Source organism: Astyanax mexicanus, chromosome 9, assembly GCF_023375975.1.
Source record: "Astyanax mexicanus isolate ESR-SI-001 chromosome 9, AstMex3_surface, whole genome shotgun sequence".
Classification (NCBI taxonomy): Eukaryota; Metazoa; Chordata; class Actinopteri; order Characiformes; family Acestrorhamphidae; genus Astyanax; species Astyanax mexicanus.
The window spans coordinates 5,537,347-5,564,953 of NC_064416.1; the positions used below are offsets into that span (position 1 = coordinate 5,537,347).

The following is a 27,607-nucleotide window of genomic DNA, read 5'->3' on the forward strand; positions in this document are numbered from 1 at the left end:
AAGTTTAAGATTTTTAATCCACCTCACTGTGATCTATAGTCAGTGTTCTCAAGTCACACTGACACACGCATTTCAGCGAGTTCACACGCTCTCACCTGCGCGCACCCACCCCTCCGTCAGATACAGATACAAAACCTGCGCGCACCCCAACCCCCCCCCCCCTCCCCCGTTGCACAGATAAAAAAACAGTGATCACACTCCCGCCGACACTCAAAACTTGAGAGCCCTTTCTTTAATTCTATAAGTCCGTTTTCAGTTTCTCCTCCGTGGCTGAAAGGCAGCTGTTCTCTGCCTCTCACACAGCAGAACTGAGGGCGGGCTCTCTCTATTTACATGAATAGGATGCGCTGTGTTGGTGCTGCCCCATTTGCGTAGCGCGCTGCGCCATTTGCGTAGCGCGCGCGGGAGGGATCGTCGATTCTCGTTTTGACTTCGATACTCGAGACCATGACCTCATTTCGATCGATTTCGATAAAATATCGAGATCGTGACACCCCTAGTATCCACTATGAATGTGTTCAGTACCCAATATGAATTATTCCATATGCATTATTGAGTACCTGTTATTAATTATTAAGGAACTATTATGTATTATTCAATAACCGCTATTAACCGCTATTGATTATAATTTAGTTAGTATACACTATAAACTATTTATTATCTACCATTCATTACTTATAATCTACTATGAAATACTAAGCATCCACTATGAATTATTCAGTAACCACTACAAATCCTTTAGTATCCTTTGTGTAATATTTGTTATCTTTTATAAAACACTGCTGTGCTATTTGTTATAATAAGAATATACTATGAATTGCCCAGTACCTAAATACTAATAATCCACTATGAAGAATGTACTATAGATTATTCAGTATCCACTATGAATCATTCAGAATCTAATAATTATTCAGTATTCACTATGAATACTTCTGAATAACTATTAAGTATCCACTAAATCCACTATTAAGTAATCCACTGAAGTATTCTGTATTCACCATGAATAAATCAGTAACTTTCATGAGTTGTTCAGTATCCACTATGAATTCAGGATCCATCATTTTGAATCTGCTGTGAAGTACTCAGTAACTACTATGAATTATTATTATAACGTGTTTAGTATCCAGTATGAATGATTTAGAGTCTAATATTAATAATGTAGTAACTACTAGGAATTATTAAGTATGTACTATAGAGTACAGCTCTGGAAAAAAATCTGAATCAGTTTCTCTGATTTTGCTATAGGTATACGTTTGAGTAAAATGAACATTGTTGTTTTATTCTATAAACTACAGACAACATTTCTCCCAAATTCCAAATAAAAATATTGTAATTTAGAGCATTTATTTGCAGAAAATGAGAAATGACTGAAAAAAAAAGATTCAGAGCTTTCAGACCTCAAGTAATGCAAAAAAAAATCTATTCATATATTCAAGTTTTTAGTTCAGAAATAAATATTTGGTGGAATAACCCTGATTTTTCACCAGTGTTACACACTGCTTTTGGATAACTTTATGCTGCTTTACTCCTGGTGCAAAAAATCAAGCAGTTCAGTTTGGTTTGATGGTTTGTGATCATCCACCTTCCTCTTGATTATATTCCAGAGGTTTTCAATTTAGTAAAATCAAAGAATCTCATAATTTTTAAGTGGACTCTTATTTTTATTTTTTTTTACAGAGCTGTATTTTGTATCCAGTATGAATGATTTAGACCGTGTTCTGCAGTGATGGGTGTGAGGACCCTGAGAGTTTAAGGGGTTAACAGGAGTGATGTGGAGGGTGTGAGGGCAGCAGTGATGTGGGCAGCAAGGAGCCAATCACAGCCCAGCTGAGGCTGCGGAAGAGCCGAGACACACCCCCCCCCCCACCCCCCCTTTCCAAAACAAGCGGTGCTCTGTTCTGAGCGCCGGCCTGCAAAACAATGTTTATTTGTGTGGACAGCTGTGCAGTGCGGAGCTCGCCGCCCGCCAACAACCACACATCTACACACACACACACACACACACACACACGTACTTACATCATTACAATAATACAGCCGCTATTAATCAACACTAAGCCTGCCACGATAGCATTTTTTTTTGTAGACGATATATCGTCACAGAAATTATTGCGATAAACGATATTATTTTCATTTTAAGAAAATGTCAACGTCACTGACTTAATGATAATAGTACAGAATAACAAAACAACAAATTATACCCTTTTAAATACAACAAAAATATACAGGGGTTGGACAATGAAACTGAAACACCTGGTTTTAGACCACAATAATTTATTGTGGTGACGGACAGTTCTGGTGGAAACAGGAGAGTTGAGGTGCACATTGAATTCTGCCGTGATTTGATCAGCCGTGGTTTTATGTTTTTTGGATACAATCCGGGTTAGCACCCGAACATCCCTTTCAGACAGCTTCCTCTTACAGCATCCACAGTTAATCCTGTTGGATGTGGTTGGTCCTTCTTGGTGGTGTGTTGACATTACCCTGGATACCGTGGCTCTTGATGCATCACAAAGACTTGCTGTCTTGGTCACAGATGCGCCAGCAAGACGTGCACCAACAATTTGTCCTCTTTTGAACTCTGGTATGTCTCCCATAATGTTGTGTGCATTGTAATATTTAGAGCAGAACTGTGCTCTTACCCTGCTAATTGAACCTTCACACACTGCTCTTACTGGTGCAATGTGCAATTAATGAAGATTGAACACCAGGCTGCTCCAATTTAGCCATGAATCCTCCCACACTAAAATGACAGGTGTTTCAGTTTCATTGTCCAACGCCTGTATATATCAGATAAAAATGGGTTACATACTCTGGGTCAAGGATAAGAAAATGATCACACACACACACACAGCTGAGCAGTTACTGTACACTGCTGGTCCGGTTGTTATTGATACTGGTCTGAGGCCAATAAACAAAAGAAATCCATCCCTCTGGCTCAGATACACACCGCACAGGATTATGGGTTAAGTTGAAGATCAAGATGACGTTTCTAATCCTTTACATCCCTGTACATAACTCCTCCCAGTCCTCCAAGTCACAGCTCAAGCTCCACACCACTCAAACCAGTTCATCTTCACCAACAAACAACAACAAATCTTCAGTTCTGAGCATCTGGAGTATTGAAGGCTTTAAATGAGGAGCTCGAAACAGACCCAGTTTAATTACACCTAAAATCCCCCAAACTGTCCCCCACACACGGCTCCCAAACTCAGCCCAAACCTCCATCTGACGTGTGTGTGTGTGTGTGTTTTAATAAACTAAAACATAACATGTGTCAATGCACATTGCTATCTCACACCTTGTGCCCATGCCGCTAAATAGCTTCTAAGCTTAGGAATAAATCTACACTGATTTGTGTGGTGGACTGGAAGTGAGGTGTGTTCAGCTACATTTCTGGAGTGTTTCTAGCTTGGCTGTGGGAAATATGGGTGCACCACTGACTGATTAAAACCCTGACAACAGTCAACATGCACACAAGTTTTAACTCAACAATGAACAGAATAAAGAATGAAATAACATTGCTGTTCTCTTAAATGAGCTGCTGGTGTATCTTCACAGCGTGAACGTGCAGGTCAGTATCTGTCTCTGCTGAGACGCACAAAAGCCCTGCGCTGTTAAGATACGAACGTGCCAAAGTCAGAGCTCACCTGCCTCTTAAAGGGAATGACAACTGACACACTGATTTTCACACTACACCCAAAATACACCCATGATTAATTAAGAGAATTAATACACGCCTTTTGCACATTTCAAGCTCCTCACGATACCAAAGACACACTGACACACCCTAAATTCAGCTGCGCGATTTTGCAATTGATCTCTAAATTAAGGCTCCTATAGTTATTTCGTATAATATGATATAAAACACCCCTACTTTACATTATATCAAAAGCAATGAACAGACCAAAAGAAATCCAAAATTACAAAATTATTTGCAAAATGAAGTTAAGGTTTTTTACTTCTCATCTAAAGCTGCTGTTTTGGAGATAAAAGATTTTGACTGGGCAGACATTTATATATGTGGAAGTTGTTCTTTAGAAGTTGGGTGGGTGATACAATGTGGTCCCAAATTAATATCATGATATTTCAAGGTGTATTGGCGATACAATACTCTTGGGGATATGACAAAACATTTAGTTAAAAAAATAATTATTTAAAAAATACACCACTGCAATAAAATGAATATAATGGCTACAACGATTAGCTGACGTAATCAACAATGTATATACTATACTATACTATCCTATACTATACTATAACAGTCAATATGCAATAAAATATGCATTGGCTCAGGAGCCTTAGTAGAAAGTACAAAAATCAACTTTTATTTTAACTCGGATGTACATTGAGGGCAGCCCTCATTTTCAATGTAGCCGAGCATTTACAGAAACAGGGATTGACATGACAGAGAAAATAATAGCTACATTTAATTATTGTAAAATAGCAGTAAATAAAATATAAAAGTAGATAAAAAAATAAAAGTAGAATTAGAATATAATAGAAGAAAAAATAATAAAAATAAAAAAATAATAAAATTAATGATTATAATTAAGTATGGTTTAATTGACAAAAAATTAAGATCAAAAGAAAGTAAGACTAATACAACAAAAATGGGTTAAAATGAGCTAAAACTCACTTGTAAATAAGTGAACTAACAAAAAAAAGCTATAATAATAATAATAAAAATAGTAATAACAATAAAAGAAAATAGAGGGCATTAGAAAAAAAAAAAAGACTAATCGACTAATCAGAAAAATAATCGTCAGATTTGTCAATTACTAAAATAGTCATTAGTTGCAGCACTAATGAATATAACATTTTATTTGGCGATATTATTACATATGATACGACATGGCTTACCACTAACTGAAATTTCCACCAGACTGAAGCAGAAGTCAATGATCCAACATTTTATGATACTAATAGTTAATAATATTAAGTTAATACTCGATATATCTAGAACTAAAGTTAAATAAATGATAGTGGACAGATTTAATCTGTCTTTGTTAGATATAATTTAATGGAAAATGAGAACAGAAGTTGTACCCTGATGTTGTAGCAGCCAGCAGAGGCTTAAGCACTGTCCATTCATTCATTCATTCATTATACAATCACTGGTTATAATTATATTATGAAAAACCTGGATAAGTCTTATGTTTTTACTTTTTTACTTTTCTGGGACATACTATTATGCTCTAACAAGGTATAAAAACAAGCATGTGTGTGTGTGTGTGTGTGTGTGTGTGTGTGTGTGTGTGTAAACTGTGTTTGCTGGCATGGCAGTAAATCAGTATGGCGGGTGTGCCAGGTGTTGGCATTGAGAGATTTGAATTAGAGCCAAGATCAGCCCACACTCATTACTGGGCACCAGACATACACACACACACACACACACATACAGACACGCTTCTAATCCGCAGGGTTAATAACCTGAGGAAATACGTATAATCTCTACAGCAGTGTTTATTCTAGACTCTCTCTCCCATGCCTGCCATCATCTCCTTCACCAGTCCCTCACTTTCTCCTGAACAGTCAGACTGCAAAGTCTTAAAATGAGTGAAATTTGACTCACTGATTAAAAATCACTGATTTCTTGTCCTAAATTTGGACACAAGAATATGTGAAAATTCTAAGAATTTAGGCTGATTAAGATTATTAAAATAAGCAAAATCACACTTACACAATCCTTAGTAAGATATAAGGTCGTATCAGAGAAAAAAGTAAGATTAATTGCCTTAAAATTAGAAAATTTCACCTAATAAGATTTAGATTTTGTGGATCAACATCAGCAGATGACATGTGTCTCCAAACCATCACTGATTGTGGAAACTTCACACTAGACCTCAAGCAGCTTGTACTGTGTGTCTCAGCTCTGCTGACAACTGTTATGGAGATGTGGTTAGATTTCATTTTCCAGCAGGACTTGGCACACTGCCCACACTGCCAAAAGCACCAATATGTCTTATATAATATTCAAATTTTCTAAGACACTGATTTTTGGGTTTTCATTGTCTGTAAGCCAAAATCATCAACAATAAAATAATTAAACACTTAAAATAGATCACTATGTGTGTAATACCTCTATATAATATATGAGTTTCACATTTTTAACTGAATTACTGATAAAGTAACTTTTCAATTTTTTTAAAAATGCACTAGTATATCTCATTGTTACAATATTGAACTGTAAGCCCTGTATTGTGATATTTATTGTATTATTACTTAAATTTTCCTAAACATAGCCATATTAATAAGCTGAAGCTGAAAAAGGTGCATAACTGCATAACTCCAGGAGTATAACTGGAGACCGCTAGGTGAATTTGTAATAGATGCTAGTTATGCTAGTCGTTTTTTTTAATGCTAATACGGTGTTTAAGGTGGTATCTATGGACAGGGCAGTAATACACACACTGATGCAGGCTTTTACAGCAGCAGCACTGCAGGGTGCTGATCTGACGGGTAGCGCTTAATGCTAATAAAACAGAAATCAGCTGAAATGCTGTTAAACAGCGCTGCTGACACGCTCACCACAACATTATAACCACCCAGGGGACACAGCTCATTACAGCCAAGACAAGCAGACGACAGAGCAGTCGAACAAAACCGACAACAGCCGAGCCGCTGCGGACAGGACCTTCCGTCTGAGCTTCGGTTAATTAGCCGGCATCGATCTGATGCTGATTAATCTGTATTTTTCTGCTTAATGGCCAAGCTTAAGACATCCTTCAGACAGACACTCATTAGCACTCTGCCTTTAAAAGCTAACTGACGTGTTTTATGGTAAAACAAGTGAGAAAATTAGAAATGGCTCTGATCCCATTTCCAGAGTACTGAGCTTATACACTGCCTGCCAAAAAAAAAAAAAGTCAAACACTCTAATATTTCCTTTAGCATTGATTGCGGCTAGGCCTGTAAAAATAACAACTTTTTGCACATGATATATTGTCCCAGAAATTCTTGCAATAAACGATATTGTTGGTATTTGATAACATAATATCATAACAAAGAAATTACACTCTTTTAAAGACAATAAACTTTCCATTCCTGTTCGCACACCAAAACTTGGAACCCGAAAAGTTGGCATATATATGCCATGACCCAGCTGGCCCGCATTGGACCAGCATAAAGACCCTGCCTCAGCCTTCACTCGAGAGATACGCTAAAGATGATAAGAGGAAGGCTGAGGCAACACAGACCTCAGAGACACTAAAGTTATGCACCTAGATCCGCACTGGGCTGTTCTTATGTTTCTTTAAGTTAGTTTTAAGTGTTGATGGAGGTAATTGTATCTAATAAAGGTATGTTTTAAGTTTAATTACTCCCCGAGTCTGTGGCTCTCTGTGCAATGGATGATATCACGATTATTAAAATCATTGAATTCAAGTTCATTTATTGTACAGTAAGTTGATAATGTAATTATTGTGACAGGCCTAATTGCAGCACACATTCACTGAAGCACTGTTTCAATGAGCTTCTGCACTGTCACAAGATTTATTTCAATCCAGTGTTGCATTAATTTTTTACCAAGATGACACTGATGATGGAAGAGTCTGACCACTGCACAAAGCAGCGCTTCTCCAACACATCCCAAAGATGAGTACAGTGTATGAGGTACACCATACGTAATCTTTGCTCCGCAAAGCGTAGCAGCCGGCAGCGCCAGGAGTAATGGCGGCACTCGGAGCTGAAGCTAGCGTTTATAGGATGTAAACAGGGGTTTTTAATAAGCTTCTTGTGCACTTTTTAAGTTATTAATGCCTCGTTTTAAATTTCAGGGCTCTCCGGATTCTAGTAAGGAGGTGTGGAGCTACTTTGAGCTGGATAACGGTGTAAAAAGTGATTTATCAGGGTAAATTATGCCCCGTGTCACCCAGTCTGAAGGGTGTTTAAACAAACTTTTAAACAAATTTCTGGATCTCGGAACGCTGTGGGAAAACGGAGGTGTGCTATTCATCAAAGGCAAGAACTTTTTATCATTACTACAACAAAAGTGCATTTTACACCAGAGTTCTCTTTTAACTACTTTAACTAAAGAGTTGTAGTTGGCACAACCTCTGGTGTTTTTTTTTTCAAAACTTAAAAGTTTGAGTTGGCTTCAAATGACAAAATGTTCATTTTTGTCTGGGTTCTGGTTTATTTTCACACACAAGAACTCCATCTAAACCGTAGATTAATTTTTCTGCATAAAGGACTGCTAAAGCTTAGATTGTTTGCTGCTTTTTCTTATTTTTCTTGGATATAAACGCACAGTTTTGTTCGATTTTGGGACATTCAGCATTTTAAAGTAAACTCCTCTAAACCAGCAGATATTCTGGAATAAGAATATATTTCTCCATGCAGGCCAACAAGAAAAGATTTAGCATCACATTAAAAAATGAACCAATCACATGACCCCACACACAGCACAGGGAGCGGACAGTTTTCACACTTTACAGAATATACTGAACTTACAGAGAAAACGCACTCGGGTCCATGAAAAAAAACAAATAGTGTCAGTGTTTCCACTGAAAACTTAAAACAATTACCACAGTTAGAGGAAACGAGTGTTAAACCTATGCAGTGATGTTTCCTGTACAGAACAATGTGAAGTGAAAGAGCCGCAGTGGGAGTTCAATCAGACTAATCACTTCTGATCTGCAATTTCCACACCAGCCAGCTCTCAATCACACACACACACACACACACTAATACACTAATACAGAAAGAAACACATACAGCTCAAATGCCAACAGTGCATTCAAAAAAAGACAATGCTTAAACAACACCACAATCCTTTTCATTCCTATTACAGGTAGAAATCTCTGGGCATCTCACGATCTGATATTATCTGATACTGTGATACTCGATATATTGCAAGAAAAATCTCTACGATACTTCACAGCATCTGTGTTACTGAAGAGGATAAAATACTCCTAAATACGTAAATAGCAGGAACCAATTCTTCACCACAGGTTTATTAAACCTATTCATTTGATTCTAGCGCCACCATATGAAGAAATGAAGCAGTAGCTTTATGTTTTAATGAAATATTATATCTATGTTACATAACTATGATCAGGAGATCGCTGGTTCGAATCCCGGTCATGCAGCTTGCCATCAGCTGCCAGAGCCCCGAGAGAGCACAATTGGTCTTGCTCTCTCTCTGGGTGGGAACAGTAGATGGTGCTCTTTCCCCTCATCACTCCTAGGGTGATGTGGATCAGCACAAGGCTGCGTCTGTGAGCTGGTGTATCAGAACCGAGTCGCTGCACTTTCCTCCGAGTGTTAGCGCTGTGATGCTACTCGGCAATGCTACAGCATCAGCAGCAGTTCAAAAAGAGGCAGAGTCTAACTTCACATGCATCGGAGGAGGCGTGTGCTAGTCTTCACCCCCTTCTTGTGTTGTGGCATCACTAGTGATGGGTGAGATTATTGGCCAGATAAACCAGAGATTTTTTTTAAATAAAAATAAAAATATATATATTTGATGCCACACATTTCTTCTGGCAAATTAAACGATGCAATATATTGCAATTTCAATACTTTGTCCCATCTCCAGTCATCATTACCAACATCATCACAATCATCACAATCATCATCATCCTCAAGCTCCTACCTGTGCGTAGTCTCTCTCCAGCGCAGCCTTCTTCTGGCTGTATGTCCTGTTAAAGGAAGCAGACAGAAGCTCTGATCAGATATTACAATATCATCTCCTCTGACCTCATAAATATTCATAACACCCACCCCCGTGCCCCCTGAGGAGCACCATTATGTTCACTACCTACACTATTTTACTGCACTTAATCTCTGCCCTCTGTAGACCACCCGCCAAAACCTGTCTCTCCTTCTTCTTTAAGTCTCTGTCTCTCTGAATAATGCTGTCAACCAGAGCCCATACATAACCCAATACAAATCCATATATAGAAAATATACAGAATTAATACTATCTAGCCTTCTATCCAGACATGTATCTGCATATCTGAGCATTAAAAAAGTATAAGTCAATCTCAGTAAAACCTAGACCTGTTTACACCTAATTACTGCATGCATCTTAAATATTAATATATATATATATATATATATTATATATATATATATATATATATATATATTATATATATATATATATATATATATATATATATATATATATATATATATATATATATATATATATATATATATATATTTAGGTGCATCTCAAACCACCTCCAGAAGTAGTTAGCAAAACATTACTAGTGATAGGGGGGTCCTAATGAGTGGGTTGGGTAATTGGCTGTGCACAACTGGGGAGAAAATGGGGAAAAATTAGAAATAAAAAAAATTATATATAAAAAAAAAAATTATAATTGCTATTCTGTTATCATTATTTCACTGGCATTTAACAGTCCAAAAATTACAAATATAAAAAAAATATCGTGTATCACAATAATTTCTGGGACGATATATCGTCCACAAATCTTAAAATTCAATTAAAAAAAATTAAATCAAGTTTTTGATGCATTTTACCTAGTAAAAAATCCACATTCTGGTATAAAAGCACTTAACACATCATAAGTAGTATAAAAATACCTTTCGATGTTAAAGAGGTAAAAGCAATGCTGACTGTGTGTGTTTGTGTATTTTGTGTGTATGTGTGTATTGTGTGTGTGTGTGTGTATTGTGTGTGTGTGTGTGTGTGTGTGTACTTGGTGTGTTTGCTCTTATGCAAGAGAGGAATTTCCGCACTAACTCCCCTTTCTCCACAGACCCCACCGAACCCCTTTATCAGCCGAGCCAGCGCTACGCCAAATCCAAACATGGCAGTGTGCTTACATACTTCAGTGGGAGGCTGCAGGGGGAGGGGGGGCTTCATGGTGTAATCACACACACACTCACACACACACACACACACACACACACACACACACTCACACACACAGCTGCTCATTTAGGAAGAGGTCCTGTGGCTTTATCCCCTGCAGAAATTTCTCTCTCTTTCTCTCTCTCCCTCAGTCTCTCCCTCAGTCTCTCCCTCTTTCTCTCTGTTTGTCTCTCCTCCGTTATCACTGCCAGAACGCTACAGCAACACTACAGTCGATCTCCATCTCCAGCCTTCATCTCCAAAAACCTGCCTCTTTCTTCTGCTTCAGAGAACAGCCTGGAATTTCAGCATTACATAATGCAGCACGCCGTTAACCCTTTACAGACCTCCTTAAATCTCCTCTGTCCTGAGCAGTGGCGTGCAGTGAATATTGTGGGTACCCCTTTTGCAACCAAACCTTGTAAACATACCAGCTGATTTGCGCTGATGGTTCTTCTCGCTCATTTGGCTTAAAGCCAAAATACGGGATACGATTTTAAAACACAGCCCATCCCGGACTAAACTTACTTAAACCTTCTCTAAAGCTGTTTAGTTTTGAGAAAGTCCAATTAGCCTCCAATACGTCCGCTAGCTAACACATTTCCCCACACACACACACACTCTGTGTGCGCCGTATCGACGTCGGCAAAATTATCGCGATAAAAAAAATGATCGTACGATAAGGCCTAACTGTGGCACACTGTCTTAAAGCTCCATTGGACGCCCAGAAGCAGGAAAAAAAGCATTTTCTATAGTGGCGCTTTAAAATTACAATATTATCGTTTATCATAATATTTCTGGGACAAAATATCGTCCTGAAAAATTTGTTTTTGTGACAGGCCTAATGGCAACAAATCGTTTATCTTGGCACTGAAAGCGGTGCCTCCACACACGGATTCATTGGTTGCCTCGACCAAGTTTATGCAACAGCCAGTGAATATTAATCAGTTTTCTTTGTGCTAATGGCAGCACTTTTGTGCACTCACAGACCTAGGTAACGATACACACACACACACACACACAGGCATGCAGAGCAGCCGTAACCACAGCTCCGTTAGTCTGCAGGTGAAAAGAGTGCTTGTTCAGAGAAGTGAAACTTAAAGCCATCAGTTTCTTCCACTTTCTTTATCACTGCTGTTTTAGAGAGCGGCCCCTCCATTCGCCCACTCTGTGGGAAAAAGCTTTTTTAACTCTGACCCAATAACACACAACTACACGAGTGTGTGAAGACACACTCCCAGGGGGTCCATTCAGATCCACCGACAACCATCTGAACCAGCTCTAAACCCAATCAGCATCAGCTCAGAGGAAGAGAAGAACAACACAAGTTACTTTATTTCAGTAATTCAGTTCAAAATGTGAAACTCATATATTATATAGATGTATTAAAACACAGAGTGATCTATTTTAAGCATTTATTTATTTTGTTGTTGATGATTATGGCTTACAGCCAATACAAAAAAGAGAAATTTATATATTATATATATTATTATATAAAACCGATTGCTACTTTTGGCAGTGTAGGCAGTGTGCCAAGTCCAGCTGGAAAAGGAAATCTGAGTCATCCAAACCATCACTGATTGGTGGAAACTTCACACTAGACCTCGAGCAGTTTGGACTGTGTGTCTCTCCACTCTTCCTCCAGACTCTGCTCCCTTGATTTACAAATGAAATGTAAAATTTACTGATGATCAGTGATGGTTTGGAGAGACATGTGATCTGCTGGTGTTGATCCACTGTGTTTTATTATCAAGTCTAAAGTCAGTGCAGTTTTGTTTTCCCACAAAATCTTACAGCACTTCATGCTTCCCTCTGCTACTGACAACTTTTATGGAGGTGCAGATTTCATTTTCCAGCAGGACTTGGCACACTGCCCACACTACCAAAAGCACCAATTAGTCTTATATAATACTCTAAATTTCTGAGACTGATTTTTGTTTTTTTTCCATTGGCTGTAAACCATAATCATCAACAGTAAAATAAATAAACAATTAAAATAGATCACTCTGTGCGTAATACATCTATATAATATATGAGCTTCACATTTTTGAATTACTAAAAAAAAAAACTAATTTTTTGAGATGCACTAGTATAGTGAGTATTTGCCCATGCGGTTTTTAAAAGGATGACCATTTTTTCTCAGTCAATTTAAAACAACTAAACCTTTAATTTTACCAACACACACATTTAAAAGACTATGGCCCTGTGTATATGTATATATATATAAATTGTGGTGGTGGGTGTGACTGTGAGAAAATACACTCAGCTGTAATTATACAAAACAATGAGAGAGACAGCAAGAGAGAGAGAGGCAAGATGTGTGTGTGTGTGTGTGTGTATGTGTGTGTGTGTGTGTGTGTGTGTGTTTTGAGTTCTCTGGAAGACACAGAACAGTTAATTATAAAAGCAGAGGAGTGAACCAGCTAACAGGTCAGCAAAACAGCATAAATGACTTCAGAAAAAAGACCCTATCAAAGAAAACCACAGTTTCCTCACTTTTTCTTTTATAAACATTTTTAATATCCCAAAAAGTACCATTTATTTCCCACTTAATCAAATTTTAGTTAAATTTGTGAAGTGACAAATTCTAACAAGACTTGAGCTTATCTGGCCTACAGTACTTGAGCTCCACCCATTTACAACGAAGTTATAAAATAAGTTATAAAAGACGATTATAGGTTATGGGCCTTTAGAAAAGAAAAGTTTCTAAATATTTAGGACCTTTCATATCCCTTTTACATATTTTGCCTGCGTCATTTAAATAGCAATGGTGCTGAATTGTAAATGTACGGTGTATTGCTATCTCTATCTTGGCAACAGAAAACACAGGTGCTCCTCTGACTGAATACAACCTAGACAGACATTAGCAGTCAGACATTCATTGCTATCTTGGCAGTGAATTCTCAACACAAGCGCATCACCAACACATGTACACCTCTGCTTATTACGCACACATAAGGACACACAGAAGTGCACGAACCCATAGTGTGTGCCTGTTTGCAGCTATACAAACTTTTACATCAACGATATACAGAATAAATCAACAAGTCAGTTTTTCTCTGCTGAGAAGAGCTGGACACGTCCAGGTAACTGTGCTGTTAAAATAGCAATACGCTAAAGACAGAACTCATCTGGCTTTTAGAGAGAATGGCAAGTGACACACTGATTGTTTTTTTTATTCATGTTATGCCCAAAACCTAATTACACCCGTGATTAATTATAGAGAAGTAGCACATGCCTTTGCATGTTTCGAGCCATGCAAGGTGTACTTTTCCCGTAGTTGCGATACCCATATAGCAATATATCGTGTTTTTGTTTGCGATAACTTATTGTTATGTACCGAACCACTATTGCTTAGCGCGGACAGCTGGCAATGCTAAAACTGCTCCAGCATTGCTAGCCGGGGTTAGCTGCAGGCTACAGACCAATAATATTCACCTCTAAACGGCGAAAGAGCTAGTGCTTAGCGTGATTAGCAGGTAATGCTTATGCTGCTCCAGTAGTGCTAGCTAGGGTTAGCAGCAGCCTACAGGCCAGTGCTTACCATGATTGCACACTGTAAGCTTTCACAACTTGTTAGACTTTCAAATCAAACCAAACATCTTTCAGTTGATAATATTTGGGGAAAATAGGAGGAAATTGTATATTAGATTTAATTTTTGATAAATTATGGGGTTAATTCCTCGACAGGGTCTGAAAGCTCTAGTGAGTTCATGTGTACGAACTGCAGCAGCCTGGAATTCAGAGAAGGTCAAGACCTCCTTACAGCTGAACCATCAGAGTCAGTCCTGTACACACACTCACACACACACTTATACATACATACACACACCTATACACACACAGCAGACCTGTGGAATTTGAGGGTCTACAGTCAAGCCATAAAGTGTGGAATCTGCTGCAAAGCCACCAACACACACACACACACGCCGCTATTCTCTGACCCACATTCTGCCAGTTTTTGACCATTGTCTTATTTTTACATAACACAACAATCTGTCACACTGGAGTATTTATAGTCCTAGATTTCAGATTCAGCATTAAAGGCTGTTCAGTGTTTAGACACTGTGTTCAGCGTGGAGTTCTGGAGTTTTCCAGGTGAAGAGTCTGAATAAATTGAATACGAGTATCAGTGTCTGTATCAACATTAGGAAAATGTAATGTTAGTGTGTTCTTGTATTGTTATATTGTATTACACTACAGTGTGTTTACACCTGATTATTCCTTTTTTCTAGACTGAGGTTATTCTGATTAAAAAATACACCTTGGGCGGGTCAAACGCTCAAAAGACATGCTAATTCTCTTAATTAATCATATGTGTGTTTTGGGCAGTGTGCTGACTGAAGGGAGCAGTGAGAGAGGAGATGGAAAGGTGGAAACTTTTCACTTAAGCAGTTATTCTTACATTTACTTACATATACTACTGTTCTTTTTATTTTCAGTTATTTTCAGTTATTTTCAGAACTGACAATAAAAAGAACATATATATATATATATATATATATATATATATATATATATATATATATATATATATATAGTTTTACTACTTATTTATTATTTATTATTTTTTTATGGAGATAAAGAGATGGAGATGGAGATACAAAGGGAGAAATATAGAGAGATACAGAGAGGGAGCAAAAGAGAGAGAGATTAAGTGAGATGAAAATTAGAATGAGACAAAAAAATAGATAGAGAGAAATTGAGAGAGAAAGGGGTGGGGAGATATATATATATATATATATAGAAAGAGAGAGAGAGAGAGATGGAGAGAAATAGAGAGATAGAAAGGGATATATAGAGAGATGGAGCGATAGAAATAGAGAGATATATAAAGAGATGGAAAGAGAGAGAGATCTGGAGAGATGGAGAGAAAGAGGAGAGATGGAGAAAAATAGAGAGATGGAGAGATAGACTGAAATTTATAGAGAGATAGAGAAAGAGATGGAGAGAGAGATATAGAAAGTTAGATATATATTGAGATGGAGAGATATATAGAGAGATGGAAAGAGAGATGGAGAGAGAAAAATATATATAGAGTAATGGAGAAAAAGATGGAGAGAGAGATGGAGAGAGCGATGGAGAGAGAGAAATGAGAAATATATAGAGATGGAAAGAGAGAGATGGCGAGATATATGGAGAGATGCAGAAAGAGAAATAGAGGGGAGAGAGAGAGAGAGAGAGAGAGATAGAGAGAGATGGGGAGAAAGATAGAGAGAGAACTAGAGAGATAAAGGAAGCAGCAGGATTAGGGGATGGAGTGATGGAGATCTAATTAAAGAGGAATGGTGAGTTGGAGGAGAGGGGGCGGGGTCACTAAAAGTCACCGACTTGTTTTTCCCACTGCAGCTTTTCCAGTTTAGACTCTGTTTGGGTGAGAGATAGTAATCTCCCCACAACACACACACACACACACACACACACGTCTCAGCATGTAAAGAGTTGTAGAGGTTCCTAATGGAGTCCTGTGATAATATTCAGGGGTGTTGGGAGTGATGATAGAGTGTCCAATAGAAATGCATCCCACACATTTTCAATCAGGGACAGATCTGGATATGCAGCTGAACATGGTATAAAGTATTGTGTAGTGTTTTCAATCTAAGCTCTTTACATAGCAGCAGTATGTGGACGAGCATCGTCCTGCTGAAATAATGCATCTTACGTGAACTAGTGTGCACATTATAACTTAAGCTTTCTAAGGAGTTAATAAAAGACATTATTAACATTTTGCAAGGCAATTATGGATAGAAATAGCATAAAGATGCAGCACCGACATTTTTGCCTTGTGATTTATCTTCTCCCTGTATTTTACTTTGTTCTGTTCATTTAAACACAAAGACACGCTCTGTCACCCCCTGCCAGCCTCATACAGCACACACACACACACACACACACACACACACACACACACACACACACACACACACACACACACACTCTGCTCAACCAAGCAGTTATACACTCTAGAGCAAAACAAGTACAGCTTGTTAACATCACAGAACAAATACGCTGATGCAATTTTAGTAGAAAGAAATCATATCTCAGTCTCACACTTGTTTTTTATATGTTTTCAGGACAAAAAAATTATAAGAGAGCACTTCGGTTTCTGAATCAGTTTCTCTGATTTTGCTATGTATAGGTTTATATTTGAGTAAAATTAACATTGTTTTATTCTATAAACTACAGACAACATTTCTCCCAAATTCCAAATAAAAATATTGTCATTTAGAGCAAGTAAGAAGCGGCAGCCAATCGTGCACAGCATACTCTCAACCGGAAACCATGTCCACCTGTAGGACCATCATGCACTCAGGAGTGTTTTTGGACAGTAGGAGGAAACTGGAGTCCACAGAAGAAGACACGCTTACACATAGATAAAATGGAATCTCCACCAAGACAGGGACTTGAACCCAAGACCCCAGTGCTGCGAGACGTGCTAATCACTAATCCACTTTAACGCCTTTGGTTCTTTATAATGAGTAGACCACTCATTATTGGACTTTATATCAAGATAAACACAGTTTATCATTCTAAGGTTTTAATCTAATCTATCTTTCTGTCCAATCAGGATTATTTCTTTAACCCCTTAACATGCCTAATATATTATTAGTAGCGTGTATAGTCTACAGGTGTAGGTGATACAAAACCCCTTTTTTCTGTAAAACAAGTTATTTAAATTCAGAAAATTTAAGAGCATAGAAATCTCCTACAGGACACTTAGAGAAGCTGCCTGTTTTCTCTCTTTACTCCACTTAATAATTCAGTAACAGATCAGTAACAGGAATCAACCCAAATTCTGCAGGTTTGAAAATAGATGTAAAAACTAGATAAACATAATGAAATTAAAGGTTTGGAGAACATGAACTGTTTGATTTGTATTCAGAAAAATATAGATTTTAAAATTAAGTTCAGGAAAAAGCAAATTTTATGATTTTTTTTTCATTAAATTTTGACATTAGCAGATTTATTTAAATATTTTTTTTATATATGTTTGTTACAATTGCATTTATGCTTTTCCGTAATGTTCCTTATATCAAACATGAAAGCTTTTTATGTAATGTTTAAATAGAAATCCTCAAGATTTAGTGGTGTAATGTCATGCAGACAATTGACAAATAGACAAATCCTGGCCTGTTAAGGGGTTAAACAATTATCAGAATATAAATAGTCATATATCAGACAACCCTAATCATAAAACAATTCTCAGCGAGGTCACAGATTTACGCCGCTGTGTGTTTGACAGCTGCTGAGGCTGATCAGAGACAGAGGCAGTAAACAGCGCTGAGCAGCAGAGCGGCGGAAACACGCAAACCAAACCCAAATGAAAAGCTGTTTTTCAGAATTCAGAGCCAATCAAATTTACAGCAGCCTCCGGTGAGAGAGCGGGAGTATTCCATTTCATTAGAGAGAGAGAAGGACTGCTCTTGTGTGTGTGTGTGTGTGTGTGTGTGTGTGTGTGTGTGTGTGTGTGTGTGCTGCTTTTTCTCTGTTTGACTTCCAAGTGCAGCAGAGCCTGACGGACCTGAGATTTCAGGAGTGCTGCGGTCGCAGATACTGGAGAGGAGAACATTCCCACTGATCAAAATCCCGTATCCGCTTTACTACGACTGCTAAACCTGAGAGCACTAAGAGAACAGCGGAGTCATTTTACTTACATTCACTTTAATAGGTTATAGGTAGGGCTGGGGGATATTGTAAAAAAAAAAAAAATATATATATATATATATATATATATATATATATATATATATATATATATATATATATATGAATAAAACATCAATATTTTTCATATACAGCTCTGGAAAAAAATTAAGAGACCACTTCACTTTTGTTATTTATAGGTTTATGTTTGAGTAAAATGAACATTGTTGTTTTATTCTATAAACTACAGACAACATTTCTCCCAAATTCAAAATAAAAATATTATCATTTAGAGCATTTATTTGCAGAAAATGAGAAATGACTGAAATAACAAAAAAGATGCAGAGCTTTCAGTCCTCAAATAATGCAAAGAAAACAAGTTCATATTCATAAAGTTTTAAAAGTTCAGAAATCAATATTTGTTGGAATAACCCTGGTTTTTAATCACAGTTTTTTTCATGCATCTTGGCATCATGTTCTCCTCCACCAGTCTTACACACTGCTTTTGGATAACTTTATGCTGCTTTACTCCTGGTGTAAAAATTCAAGCAGTTCAGTTTGGTTTGATGGCTTGTGATCATCCATCTTCCTCTTGATTATATTCCAGAGGTTTTTAATTTGGTAAAATCAAAGAAACTCATCATTTTTTAGGTGGTCTCTTATTTTTTTCCAGAGCTATATATGAGATATTCTTGATTAAGATTACAATTTTTAGTTATTGCAAAGCTATAAGTCTTTTTATTTGTAAACAGAAAGAAAGATTTAAAGTGATGCACAAGCTACTGTTACTTACATTTAAATATTTTTAATGTCTTTATTTTATAGATAATTTTTTTAATGAATAGTAAGCAGCCCCCTTCAACCTTACAGCAGCTTTTGTATTAAACACAGTGCAACACAGGTTTCTGACAGAAGCAACTATCTACTGAGTTTCCTTCTGGCAGCTTCTACGTGTAAAAGGATGTACAATCTCTATTATCCCATTTTAAACAGTATTCAATTAATCAAATGTTGATAATTTAATTAACCTCGCAGTCTTTTCTTGATCACACATCCTGGTGCACTGTTCCAGCAGGACAATGCTCGTCCACAAACTTCAAACTGCTTCCATCTCAAGAGCTTATCTTAAAGAGCTTATGACTTTTGATGATTCCTAAAGTATACCGGGGTTTTAGCACGTGTGACTCAGGACAGTTCCTACAGTATATTATATGATGATTCCTACAGTTTATTATACTCAGCAACCGGGGTTTTAGCACATGTGACTTTTGATGATTCCTAAAGTATACCGGGGTTTTAGCACATGTGACTTTTGATGATTCCTAAAGTATACCGGGGTTTTAGCACATGTGACTCGTGACAGTTCCTACAGTTTATTATATGATGATTCCTACAGTATATTATACTCAGCAACCGGGGTGTTAGCACGTGTGACTCGAGACAATTCCGCATAATATTCAACACACATAAATACACACACTCAAAAAGGTCAAGTGGACACTCTATGGTACCCACTACCAATGAACAAAGAGATAAAGACACACACACACACACACTCATACACACAATACACACAGTCCGTAAAGAGAAACAGACGCAGGCAGAATGTTCTATCTGGAATTGATTATTCTTAGACCGACATAAACAGAACACACACACACACACACACAGCTCCTTCACAACAACACTCTGCTCTCTGCCGAGTTGCTTTGTCCCCCCCTCCTTCCATCCCCAGACCCTCAATCCTCTGCTTTCTGCAATAACAAAACTTTCTTTCAACTCAGAGAACAGACGCACAGCCTCTCCAGAGTACACAACTATTTCCCACAATGCTCTAAACCTCGCCTCTTCCTCCCGCCAGTATCAGTCCATCTCAACCTCAGCTCTAAACTTCACTCAGCCACAGATAACACACACACTCACACACACTTAACTAGATAGACGGATACATATACCACAGGAAACACACACACACACACACTCACACATACACACATATATGCATACTCAGACCAGACACAGGCTGTTGTGTCTGTTACTATAAATAACCATTACCAGTCTGTCGCATTACTCATACTCATCACTACTCTACAGCAGGCTGGGAAATGTTCTTTTTTCGATTATATATATCTCGATATTAAACGATGCAGGGCCCATGACGTCACCAGTTTACAAGTTTACAAGCACATGCCCAGCCATGTGGATGGAGGCCATGCGGTTAATTCGTGGTTGGTGGGTTTAGGTTTTTATGCCTGTGTGAAACCAAACCAAACAGAGGGAGAAACGCTCCAAATAAACAAACTCTTCAACTGATCCGGACCATAGAAACTTTCACAACTACAGGTGTGAAAAAAACTTTAAAAGTTTAGAGCATCTGTTTTAATAAATATATCCATATTTGATAATGTATTGCAACTAAACACCACACAATATACTGCGATATCAATATTTTGTCCGACCACTAGTGGGACATTCCAGGATTTTGGTACATTTCCTGTCCCACCACTTAAATTTTAAATGTACGTATCCAAAATATCTAAATGACTATTTTTTGTGAAAAATGTACTTGTTATAAGACAAACTCTAAAATATGGTGGAAAAATAAGATCCTTAGATATTATTCAAAAGACCGAATACCTTTGGACCACCTCAAAAAATGGCCGTTTTCTCTTGTCCCACACATTGGGTGACCAACTCCTTTGGCAAATTTAACAATTAAAATAAGCTGTAAATAAATGACTTCCTCTTGTATATTGTTGATCTGCATCTCCTTTACTTATAGAAACAACTTCTTTGGTCTACATTGTTTTGCATGTTACAGTTTTTATGCTATTAAGTTGTCTCCCACAACATGCGCTCAACCCTGTTACCATAAGGAATTTTACCTGCAGAGAAAGAGTTAAAAATATTTGTCTACTGGCACAAAGGAAGTGACATCACAAGGACATTTTCTGCCCACATGGCAAGACCAAGAGTAAGTGCTCTAACAATTTTCACGTTTTTTTTCCCAATATGTTTGTCCAAGTTGTGTGTGTCACTCAGTGAACTCAACCCTGTTACTCATATTGTAAGACTGATAATGAGTAGAGTCAAAATTTACTTTATATACTTATATAACCACGTTTGTCCTTGATCTTGTATACATAGCTAAATTTTACAGTTAGCATCTGTTCCTGGGGTAAACCACAACTTAGCCTAGATTTGCAACCCTGTTACTCGCAACCCTGTTACTGTTATAATAAGTTACCAAATATATTGCATAATCTAATTTAAAAAACTGCTTTGATACCTGAGCTTGACAAATCAAACTTTTTGATAGTATATTACCTGTATTTAATAAATATATGACTAAAAATGATCAAATTGAAGATCAAATTTTCAGAAGTGACCACCCCTGAAATGTACCAAAATCCTGGAATGTCCCAAGTATAGATTTTTAAATATTAGTTTATATGTAGAGACTGATGTCAGACAGTGGTTCATTTAGTGTTGTGTTTAAACCCTGCCCACTAGATAGCAGTGCTGTACTCTATGTCATTATATCTCACTGTTCTGATTGGATAAAAAGAAAAGAAATATATATACTGTGAAAGTTTTCCTAAAATGTGATTTAAACCATTAATATAAGCAGTTTGTTACCCTCCTTACATGATCGCGATATATTCTGCAATATATTGAACTGTAAGCTAGCTAGATTCATTTGACCATTAAAATGCATTCCAAATGAGACCAGATGTGTGTGTGAGGAGGTTCAAACATTGTTTACACTCTGTATATGTGTGTGTGTGTGTGTGTGTGTGTGTGTGTGTGTGTGTGTATGAGTGTTTGTGTGTGTATGAGTGTTTGTGTGCGTGTGTGTGAGGGAGAGAGAGAGAAAGAGAGTGTTATAATAGGGTGGGAATAATAACATTGTTGACCACATGCTGCTTTACAGCAGTGACATCACAGCCTGTGTGTGTGAGTGTGTATGTGTGTGTGTGTGTGTGTGTGTGTGTGTGTGTTTTTGTGTGTGTGAGTGTGTTTATGTGTGTGTGCATGTGTGTGTGGGGTGCAGGATTAGAACATGCTATGGGACGAGATCAATGGAGCCTCTTACACCCCGTCAAGAGATCAATTTATACAACAGGACCACCCGATGTGTGAGTGTGGGACAAAAAGAGAGCAAACAGTATGTGCGTGTAAGAGAGGGAGAGAGAGAGAGAGTGAGAGAGCGAGAGACAGAGAGAGAGACAGAGAGAGACAGAGAGAGACAGCATTAAAAATAAGGCTCTGAATTGGCCATGTGGAATTAGAACAAATATATTTAGAGATGCAATATCCATATTATACTCAGCAAACAGGATCTTAGCACATGTGATTCAGGGTAATTCCTATATTATACTCAGCAACCGAGGTGTTAGCACATTATTTGGGAAAATTCCCATATTATACTCAGCACCCGAGGTATTAGCACATATGATTCAGAGCGATTCCCATAATATACAACTGGAATGTTGGCACATGTGACTCGGGAAGATTACCATATTACACTCAGCAGCCAGGGTGTTAGCACATGTGATTCAAGGCGAGTCCCATATTAAACTCAGCAACCGGGGTGTTAGCACCTAGGACGATTCCCATAATATTCTTAGCAACTAGCGTGTTAGCACATGTGATTCAGGGTAATTCCTATATTATTCTCAGCAACCAAGGTGTTAGCACATGTGATTAGGGACGATTTCTGTATTATACTCAGCAACTAGGGTGTTAGCACATGTGATAAGGGACGATTTCTGTATTATACTTAGAAACTAGGGTGTTAGCACATGTGATTCAGGGCAATTCCTATATTAAACTTAGCAATCGGGGTGTTAGCACAAGTGACTCAGGACGATTCCTGTATTATACTCAGCAACAGTGGTGTTGACACATGTGACTTGGGACAATCCCCATACTATACTCGGCAACTGCGGTGTTAGCACATGTTATTCAGGGCAATTCCTATGTTATACTCAGCAACCAAGGTGTTAGCACATGTGATTCAAGGCTATTCTTACATTTTACTCAGCAACCGAGGTGTTAGCACATGTGATTCAAGGCTATTCTTACATTTTACTCAGCAACCGAGGTGTTAGCACATGTGATTCAAGGCTATTCTTACATTTTACTCAGCAACCGAGGTGTTAGCACATGTGATTCAAGGCTATTCTTACATTATACTCTGCAACGGAGGTGTTAGCACATGTGATTCAAGCCTATTCTTACATTATACTCAGCAACCGACGTGCTCAGTATATGTTTTCTGGCTCTGTCTGACTGTTATCTATAAACATGCACTGTAGCATGGGAAACATGATTGGCAGTTAATGTTTTTAGCAATGTTAACATGATTTCAGTCCATGTTTACACAAAACAGTGAGTCAGTGCATGCCAGGAACCCACACAAACAAGTCTACAAGAGATTGCTGAGCCTGAGTAGAGTGTGTCTGATGATTTAGAACCAACTACATTACTCTATTAGTCTTAAATAAGCACTAAAAACACCAAACATGTCTTATATGTTCATATGAAATATGAGGGTAAAGTTAAAAACTGTAATTAAATGTTTTCCTATGCTTTCTCTTAGATTAGGTTAGTTCTAGGGGTGGGCAATATGTCTCTAAAATAATATCACAATATTTCATGGTATTTGAGTGATAATGATACTCTTGGCGATATGACAAAACATTAAATAATAAAAAATGAAATTCAAGAATACACGGTACCACTTTAAAATAAGACTAACCTTATGAAGGGTTTATAAATTGTTTATAAATTAGATTATTAATTATTATTGATTATGTTGTAAATGCTTTAAAAAACATTGATAAGCAGTTACAACACTTAAAAAATCAATTAAAAAAAGGCCACAGTGATCTGTTATTTGCTTAGTAATTTATAACAACATAGTCATTTAATGTATAGTAAATAGTTAAACATACTTACACATAAATTAATGACAGGTTTAACGCTGATTAATGGAAAACAAAAAGAAAGATCAGTATCTAGAAAGCTCTGTGGTTTGACAGTATAAACGAGTGTGGAATTAATATTTTGCAAATTTTCAACTCACTGTTGCCATTTATATTTATATGTGTTGTTATATAATTATTAACTTCATAATAAAGGGTTTTAAAGTATTTGCAACCTAATTATTAACTATTAGTAAACTCTTTTATAAACCATTCTTATTTTAAAGTGGTACCGAATACACTACTGCAACAAAATGAAAATTGTATTTTATTACTGAATACAATATGATATGGTACACCCCTAACTGAGATATTAAAATCATACAAGAAATTAATCAGATTTGTAACAGAAGTTTATGATCCAGAATGTCATGATACTAATGATAATGCGCTACAAATATCTCCATATATCCAGGATTTAAGTAAAATAAATGATACTGGACAGATATAATCTGTCTCTAGTAGATATATAATGGGAAATGAGAACAGTGTAAATTTTCTTTTGCTAAAAACAGCAAAAATATATTATAGGGTAACATAAGAGACCCCTTAAAAATGATGTGTTTCTTTAATTTTACCTAATTGAAAACCTCTGAAATATAATCATGAGAAAGATGGATGATCACAAACCATCAAACCAAACTGAACTGCTTAAATTTTTGCACCAGGAGTAAAGCAGCATAAAGTTATCCAAAAGCAGTGTGTAAGACTGGTGGAGGAGAACATGATGCCAAGATGTATGTAAAAAAACTGTGATTAAAAACCAGGGTTATTCCACCAAATATTGATTTCTGAACTCTTAAAACTTTATGAATATGAACTTTTTTTCTTTGCATTATTTGAGGTCTGAAAGCTCTGCATCTTTTTTTTTTATTTCAGTCATTTATCATTTTCTGCAAATAAATGCTCTAAACGACAATATTTTTTTTTTGGAATTTAGGAGAAATGTTGTCTGTAGTTTATAGAATAAAACAACAATGTTCATTTTACTCAAACATAAACCTATAAATAGCAAAACCAGAGAAACTGATTCAGAAACTGAAGTGAGGAGATGAAGCATCACCAGTGGGGGAGTAACAAACAGAACTGCAGATTAGACAGGACTTCATTTTCAGCTTTCTAAGCACTTTTAAAGGCCCTCCTCCTCCACTTTATCGCTATTTTAGCCGACACTTCTCTGTGGGATGTGAAAAGTTCAGCTGACCCTGGAGACAGCCCCCTGCTGAGGCCTATAAAATATCCCGAAGCGCTCCATTAGCTTCCTGCCTCACAGTAATGACAATACGTTCACAGCAAACAGCTGCCCGAGCGTCCGGGACCAATACTGACATAATAACACCCATTACATCACACTGATGACCACGCTAATCATCATACTTAACCACCTGCCGGACTGAGACGTATCTTTACCTACGCAGGCTGACACTGCAGAATCATGCATAGCTATTATAACAGGTAAGTGATGGGATTAGCATGCATAAGAAAAAGCATTATGTATTAAAGAAGGCAAATATTCTATTTTTTCATTGCATTTTGCTCTGTTTTAAATGGTAGCTCTGCATTAAGGCTCTGCATTTGAAAGGTGGTCCAATGATGTAAAGCAGTGTTTTAATGTGTTTAACTCTTGTGAAACTAAAATATCAGATTTTCAAATATCAAATCAGTATGTGAACTAAGAGTGTAACGGTACGTGTATTATTTACGAAACCGTCATGGTATGGGGGTCCCGCAAGCAAAGAGTACAGGTCACTGTCCTGTTGCATGACCCACGCTCTCTTGAGATTCAGCTCACAGACGAATGTCCTGATATTTGTATCTGAATTCGCTGGTATAGTTTCATTATTAGTTGTTCCGTTAATGATGATGCATGCATCACAACAGTCCCAAACCATGATACTACCACCACCATGTTTCACAGATTGGATACGTTTTTCACGTGGGAATGTAGTGTTTTTTTTTCTTCAAACATAAAGCTACAAAGGTTAAATTTACGTAGAAATATAGAACAAAACAAACTTTCAAACACTGCTTTTTAAAAGAGGCCACAAGTTTACACTGCATTGTACCTCATTCAAAAAGCAGACCTGGCTGAAACACTCTTTATAACTTCAGTATATGTATCTGTATTGTATTTTGTGGCAACAACTACAATGAACTTGAACTCCACTTTTTTTTTTTACTTTAGTATGCTAAAGTGGTCTAAAGTGGTCTGGTCTATTTTCATACATAAGGCGCACCAGTTTATAAGGCACATTGTGCGACACTAGTGAGGAACAGGGGTGTCACCATGTTTTTCTTCTAATTCAGCAGCTGAATTAAAAGAATAAAGCTAAGCTAAGTAAACAAAACTTAATTCTTAAAAAAACATTTTCTTTTAAAGTCGATCAACTGCTGAATGTTTATCTACACAGACTTTTTTTTGGGTGAAAAAAGTGCTTCTGTTTATTTACTGTAAGCTTAAATTGGGTGCAGCAGCATTAGCATTAGCAGCTAACTGCTAGCGTTAGCCTGTGTTAGTGCCTACTGCCGCTTGACAGCGCTACAATGAGGAACCCTGAGTGTTCTGGTTAGCTAGCTGTTTTAACATGGTAAACACACAGACTACAGGACATATAGGATATACTCGCCTCTAAACAAAGAAAGAGCTAGCGCTTAGCACAGTTAGTGGCTAATGCTAATATTGCTCCAGCCTTAGTGCTGAAGAAACTTCACTGAAACTCCTGTATAAAGCTGTACTTTTGTAGAGTGGCTTTACTGCTCCTTAATACCTGACTGGTAAAATTCATACACAAGGTGCACCGGATTATATGATTTTTAGGAAAATTAAAGGATTTTAAGTGTACAAAAAAACAGTATAAGATGTGCAGACTGTGGGATTAATAGTACATTTTTAAACTGTAACTACATTTCCAAACTGCATCCATATCAACAACCCTTTAAACATTTTTTTTTGTGTTTTTTTAATGTTTTCTATTCAGAGGATTTGTAAATTGGCACTTGGGGCTGGAATCCCCTCACTTGCATTCAACTGTACTAATCTAATGAGGATGTGGGATTAATTAGGGGTTAATGAGCGAAGCCGGGCTTTGTGGATTATCGTGTTAAGCGGCTACTGTGTGGAGAGGGAAAGTCTTTTCAGTCTGTGTGT

At 37.2% G+C, this 27,607-nt stretch overlaps 2 protein-coding genes across 4 annotated transcripts in view; both read right to left on the reverse strand.

Moving 5' to 3' along the window:
• Positions 1–27,607, reverse strand: part of LOC103036410 (F-BAR and double SH3 domains protein 2) — a 153,044-nt gene that overhangs the window by 108,603 nt on the left and 16,834 nt on the right. For all 3 annotated transcript variants that reach the window (XM_049483325.1, XM_049483324.1, XM_049483326.1), the window contains exon 3: positions 9,599–9,644. In XM_049483325.1, coding sequence (XP_049339282.1) covers positions 9,599–9,644 — 46 coding nt within the window. The remainder of the gene's footprint in view (positions 1–9,598; positions 9,645–27,607) is intronic.
• LOC103027870 (P2Y purinoceptor 3) overlaps positions 1,951–27,607 on the reverse strand; it is a 352,184-nt gene continuing 326,527 nt past the window's right edge. The window contains exon 3 of the transcript XR_007440643.1: positions 1,951–2,656. The gene's annotated coding sequence lies outside the window, so the exon portion shown is untranslated. The remainder of the gene's footprint in view (positions 2,657–27,607) is intronic.